Source organism: Atta colombica, unplaced genomic scaffold (genome assembly GCF_001594045.1).
Source record: "Atta colombica isolate Treedump-2 unplaced genomic scaffold, Acol1.0 scaffold1, whole genome shotgun sequence".
Classification (NCBI taxonomy): Eukaryota; Metazoa; Arthropoda; class Insecta; order Hymenoptera; family Formicidae; genus Atta; species Atta colombica.
The window spans coordinates 2,216,286-2,223,458 of NW_017259183.1; the positions used below are offsets into that span (position 1 = coordinate 2,216,286).

At 29.8% G+C, this 7,173-nt stretch overlaps 1 protein-coding gene across 2 annotated transcripts in view; it reads left to right on the forward strand.

Moving 5' to 3' along the window:
• The window catches only part of LOC108690449, a 34,401-nt gene extending 28,245 nt beyond the window's left edge, over window positions 1-6,156 (forward strand). For both annotated transcript variants that reach the window (XM_018197782.1, XM_018197865.1), the window contains exon 2: window positions 4,415-6,156. In XM_018197782.1, coding sequence (XP_018053271.1) covers window positions 4,415-5,057 — 643 coding nt within the window. In that variant the 3' untranslated portion in view covers window positions 5,058-6,156. The remainder of the gene's footprint in view (window positions 1-4,414) is intronic.
• Window positions 6,157-7,173: the final 1,017 nt, after the last annotated feature.

The window sequence follows — 7,173 nt, forward strand, 5'->3', positions numbered from 1 at the left end:
CAATTCGCTCCAAAATTGAGAAGCGAAACGAATCATCAGTTTACATATAAAAATAAATAAATAAATTCTTTGAAATCTTTGAATTCTTCTAAACAAACTCTGAAATAAACTTGTTATATAAAATAAAAATAGTCTACTTAACACACAAATTACAAGTAATGGTCCTTTTCTCTTAGCACAGCTTTCGCATCATTCTTCACATTTGTTGCATTGAATCCAGTTTTCGACAGGTGGATGGACAAATTTTTCAGTGCAATAAATGCAATACCATTCTACATAAATTAGGTTTACTCTTAATCTTCAGTTTTATTCCTAATTTCATGATCGAATCACCCCCGAAAAAAGTTATCCGATTAATCCCATATGTCAACTTCATACACTACATTTTCCAAAACATCTTAATGATATTATTAAATACTTATTATTTATATACTAGACTGATTTTAAAAAACTATACACTGCAAATATCATATAATTACACACATTTCAACATATTTTTTCGTTATGAACTCACAAAATCAAGATCGTGACTTTATATAAGAGACGAAATTTCTTCGTGCCATTCACGACCTCTGCGCTTATATCGTCGATTGATATTGTGTCACACATAATATAAAATTGTTATCTGTTGTTTCCGCTGCAGGGGGAGCGCATGAAAGTAACTAGCATAATAAAACAGATCGCACGAAAGAAAAAGGTAATGATAACTGCCTCAAAACTTGTAATGATCCGATTCGTTCTGGTCTACCCTGAATATGTATACGAATAGATAATAGATAATAATTCTAATTTTTTGCATATAAGTGTCATGATATGAGCATGTTTTATACATTGCATTTATTTAATGACTGAATCCAATCTGCGCACTTTGTTTGCTTTGGGCATAAATTCCGCTCACTAAAAATGCCACATATTCCAAATAAGTAGGATATACAAGATAATCTCAAGCTGAATAAAGAATGCAAGAGCTAAGCATTTTTATTCTGCTATATTTCATTCTTTACTATTCCTCTACATTTATGTATCATCAAATAACTATTAACACTGCCTACAGTAATCATTTTATGTATAAATTATGATATATGATTGTGCTATTTACTACATTGACAAATCGACTCAACTGAGAGTGGTTTTATTAATATTAACAGTAAAAAATTGAAATCATAACACATTACTAATATAATATAACATAAAGTATATAACAGAGTGGTTGCGTGCAAATTATTTCCACTCCTATTTTTTTCTGACGGCATAAATATCGGAGTTACTCTACACTTATAAAACTGTCTGTTACATATAAAACTGAGATGTAGCTTTATGTAGTAAACACTATTGACTAGTGATTATGTTACCTAAGCAGTTTGTAAAGAAATCATTTTGACGATTACCTCAGAATGCAACGCGAACTATACAAGATATCATGGTATTCCACAATTCCTCACTTATTTCCGCTTTCTTTCCTTTATATAATTACGCGAAAGAAATTTTTTTTGATTTATTTGGACTTCTTAGTTTTACTTATTAAATATCAATTTGCATATCAAAGCGGTGTTCAATAATCTCGTTCTAAGTAAAAGAATTAATTAATGGCTTGGTATTGATAGTATAAACGAATCATAGAGCCATACTCATATTATTAAAGAGAAGAAGATATCGGAGCTGTATTAATATCTTAAAAGATATTAACATATAAAAACAGATTAAAATTTAAAATAAGAACGTTAAAAGAAAGTTATGAATATCGATCCATAAATTAACTCTTTTATTCAAAATAATGTTTTGGAACGTAGTCTAAATAAGCTTTATTCAAAATTAACTAAAAAAATTAATTTCTGTTATTTAGAATTATACTTTTGTGGTAAATGTTTATTAAACTTTTTAAATTTACACTTCAAAAATGAGATAGTTATTAATGTTGAGATTATAATATTATAAAAAATGAGATAGTCATTAATATTGAGATTATAATATTATATTAAATATATGGTTAGACATAATTTATAGTAGATGATTTGTAAATGCTAATATGGATTTAAGACATAAAACCATATATTTCTTTTTTGTACTAATCAAAAGAGTCATATTTTATTTTATCAATTCATTATAAATTAACAGCTATTTTTAACAACTTCTCAATCATGTATGCATAGATGTATAAGTTGTTATAGTCATAGCGATGGTAAATATTAACATTTTCCAAAGATATGAAATCGAATTACAAACCGCATCGAAGACGAGGGCATCGGATATTTCTCTTAAACAGTGTCACGCTCGAAAATGTGTCACTATTTGCTTGATGACATTGCATCATATTTATTTATTACGCCATCATTGTTAAACGTACGCATACAAATCAGCCGTTTAAGAAATCTTCTTTTCCGTAATAAAATGTTGAACGTTCATTCGAGTAATCTTTTATGATGTTTTGACTACTGAATATCTCCAGCCGACGAGCAAAGTCAAGTCATCGCACAGAACATTGTATAATATATTCCAGATACTCATTAATGGCTGTCTCAATGTCAGTCTCATTAATAAAAATATGGCGATTTTGTGAAGAGAAAAATCCGGATGATTTCTCCAATTACTAATACCAAAAGTTTTGTTAGAATTAATTGCAAATGTTTATGATAGGATATTTCATTCTGTAAAAAATTGATCTTCCCAAAAATAGTGATTTTAAACCAATCTATTTTTATAAAAAATTGATTTTTCTAACTAAAAGGAACTCTTTTAAATTGATTTCTTTATAAATATTCACTTCTTTTTAATTATTTCGAAGTAATGTTTTTGTCAAAAATTTTTAATGATTCGATCCGAAAATCTCACATCCCTAGTTTATGAGTATGAAATAACAATTTTTTGTTTTAAGAAAATTATATTTCTTAAAATTGTTAAAACTTTAAAAATCGTATTATAGTCTGATGAAAAGCTAATTAATTACCCTTTGAGGATCGACGTTTTCTAACAAACTTAAAAAAATCTTGTTAAAAATTTTCGAGATCGATAAAATTGATTTTGATCGTAGAATTTTTTAATTCCAATTAAAAAAAATTTGTTTATGAAACACTTTTAAGAGATATTATTATTTGTAAGTAACATGGATAAATAAATCTTCATTGCATTCATGTAAATATTCAAAATTCCATATTTTTAATTAATGCTCCAGAAATGTTTCTATTTTGAATTTAACTTTTTCAATGTTTGATAAAAATATCGCAATTACGTTTAAGTAGACCTATTAGACCTAGTAGATCCTATTAGATACAATTATCTTCTATTGTGTTTGTTATATACAGAGTTATTCATTTTAATCTTACAGGAAAATATTCCGAAAATATGCAAATTTGCTAAAAAAATTCCAAATAGAAGTTGTATGGTAATAAAAGGGAATGTAGATGTTGTGACCTCTTTAATGTTGCAAAATTTCAATAAAATATCACTATGAAATTAATATTATGTATTGGATTGTCCGGAAAATTCGTGCCGACTAACCTATATAATTTAATAAATGTATACTAAAATTTAAATTTTCTGCGTTTCAATTTTCCTTCAACATCGACACGAACTTTCCGGACAACCCAATATATTCTTTAATATTTTTCACCAATGTCATATTTACCATCAGTAATGCACACTTTTTATTAGCATATGCGTCACTTATGATCTCAACATTAATGTATCATTCTATATGATATTTGAAGAAGAATTTATGATGACATTTATGATGACGAAAGTATTAAACTGTGAATTTTAATCATTTTTGGTTGTCGTAAGATGGAAGAATTATTGTAGTATAGATCATAAATGTATTTGATGGATCTTTTTTGATAGATCTTAGATGCTTAAATATTTTTATTTCAATTTATAATTGTCGTTTTTTAATTGCCCGCTGAATTGATTTTTTGGATTTAAAAAACTGAAACTTATTATAATAATATCACAAATTGACATGCAATTTAATAATTTAATGCTCAATTGGTAGCACTTTAAAAAGATCTTAATATACTGAAAAGTCCGAAAATAAATTCAGCGCGCAATTCAAATGAGACTTCATACGTAGTATATAAATTCACATGAAAATATTTAAGCATCTAAGATACATCAAAAAAGATCTATCAAATATATTTAACTATGATCTATACTACAATAATTTTTCCATCTTACGACAACCAGAAATGATTAAAATTCAGTAATCCTAAGATCCAACTTCGATCGTTATAGGCGTTATTCCTTACTTGTTGTATTGTATTTATTATACTTAATAAATCGTTTATTATTATATCTTTTTTTATTATCGATATTTTACTTTCGCCATTATTTGCTGTGCTAAGTATAATTTTCCATTTTTAAACGTAAGATTATCTCGAAATGTGTAACATGTTAAAAAAACAATAAATAATTTTCATTATAGGAGTCTGCGGAGGATCGCCCGGCATGATGAGCCGGAATTCAGCAACGCCAGTATCTTGAATAGCATGGAGAAGTTCGTGCGCACCGTGAGCGAGATGGAGGATACCATTCTGGTGCCTAGTCGTCTGCTGGATCTATCTGTGGGTGATGCGGGTGATACAATCTGCATGAAGGGCAAACGTGGCTGCACGGTGAAGGACACCTTGGCCAACACCGACTTATACCGTCTGTACAATATTATCAATCAGATGAAGATCGAGTTACTGTGGTCGCAGGAGCCTACACGAGGCAACGTGGCGGACGATCAGACGCCGATTAAGAGTCACCCGATTGGTAGCCCATCTGAACTGACGCACCATCAGACTATAAGCAGTGGCAGACTTGGCCATGTGCGTTGTCCCAGCACCACGTCTATGCAGAGTGTACAGAGCGCGTCCTCGATCGCCTGGACCTCCGACTCGGACTCTGAGAACGGCATTGAAATTGACAGCGGCCTAGAAGGTGAAGAATGCGATCTAGCAAGCATCGCCGCCGAAAACTTTAAGCGTCATCTGCGTGGTCTTCACAGCAGCATCGCCCGTATGACAGAGGCAGCTGAATATTTGACGTTGCGATATCAAGCCGATGTAGGTGGACAGGTCTGATTCTCCGCCGGTATCATTATCACCATTGTTGTCGTCATCGTCGCCGCCCGTGTGTTATTGATTGTCATCATGTTAGTTGGCATTGCGAACAAATATCACGTCACTTTGTAATCGATCTCATGGACATTGCCGCGATTTTTTCGATTTCCCGAGATTGATAACAGAATTTCAGGAAACGCTGATGATGAATCGCAAAAGATTTTCTAGCATTATACTAATCTATATCAATTTGTTATTTTATTAACGTATAATTTACTGTGTTAAAACACGCTATTGCGATTAGTTTATATGAATGATAAAGATATGATTCGTATTTGGGATGCGCGGTACGAGAATAAATCGTCATCGGATATATAAAATTCCGCATAAATAAACTATTAGTTCCCAAATAGAATTGAGAAACTATGAGATAAGATATCTCGTATCATTTTTGGCATAGCATTATGATATAACATTAGAAAAGAAAAACAACTAGTTCAGACTTTGATTTTTCTCATTGCCATTTGTGCGGATTCGAGTTTTGACAATGGGTATTGCCTGCCGTAGATGAAGAGGCTTTCGAGATGACATGCTATCACAAAATGTTATAGTTACATGGGTAGTAAGAAGAACTGATAACTCCATCTTGAGAGAATTGAGGATTAATACGAATAAGTGTTTACTTTCAACTATCCAAATGTAAATTCTTAAATTTTTCGGTCATTTTGTTAGACGAGATATTATCGCGAAACTCGTAATCCAAGGGAAGGTAATGAAAAGCGACGGAGAGAATGTTTCTTGATTCGATATATCGACTAAATAAAAACTTTAAGGAATATGCCGCTGAAGAACATAAGCTAACACTTAGCATGACTTAGCGGAAGATTATGAGGCGTGGCAGGTTATCGCGCACAGGACTGCATGAAAAGTTACGACATTCGAAAAAACCGCAATCAAAAAGATAGCATTATGGAAGCTAATGGTTTTGTACTGCTTTTAATAATATAATTTAGCACCGGCAGATCGAACAAAATAAAAAGAATTTAAAATCATCGTTATTAATCCGGGAGTAATCGCATACCGGTTATTTTGCCATACTCTTTCGTTTTCTATTTTTCTATCTTTCAATTTATTGGCATTATTATATTTTTACCTTTATATAAATGTTTGTTAATGTTTTTTCATATATTATGAGAAAATAGATGACATAAACATTATATCTTATATCTACATAAAATTTGATATGTTTGTAACAAGTCGATCTAAAGACCGTAGCGCGCGCACTTACTTATTAATGTTAATGTTTGTCGTCTCCGCCAGTTTCCCCCATTACTATATTTTTATAAATAAAAAATAAAATTATTATAATTTTCTTATTATTTTTTGTTATATATATCAATAATTTTAACAAACAAAAAAAGATAAAATTAAAATAAAGATATATCATATAAATACAATTATTTCTAGTAATTATTACGTTCCTTTGTTTTGAATTGATTAATATAAAACGTCAAAACGTTTTCTTATTAATTATTACTTAAGATATAAGTTTTCTTATTACTTCTAATAATTTTAATCATATATGTATTCTAATTATAACACAAAAATGTGCGAAAATATATTTCGGTCAAAATGACCAGAACGCGCCTACTCCCGAATTAATGTAAACAATTTTTTCGTCATTATACTGGAGCATATTGCGTTTTTAGTAATAAGTTTAGATATTACATGTATGTTTACAACACATGAGGTTATACAAGACATAAGGAAGATGAACATAAAACAAAAATATCGAGGAAGATACATTAATACATGAATTATATAGTTTAGATCATTCTTATTTGCGTCACACATATACCATTCTAGATTGCATTTTCTTAAACAATTTTCTTTCGATGAAGCACCGTGTTATTAAGAACAATTTTTTATTTTACACTGTGTCTCTACTTTTGTATTCAAAGAGTTAATTAATTTAAATTTGATGTAGATTAATTTATGCTTACAAAAAATTTTAGTGGAAATATAAATTTCATATCAATACAAGAACTGTTAATAATATAAAGAATAGCTAAAATAATTTTTTAAAAATAATTTATGAAACAATGTTTGGCGTTTTGTTATTCTATGGACATTGATT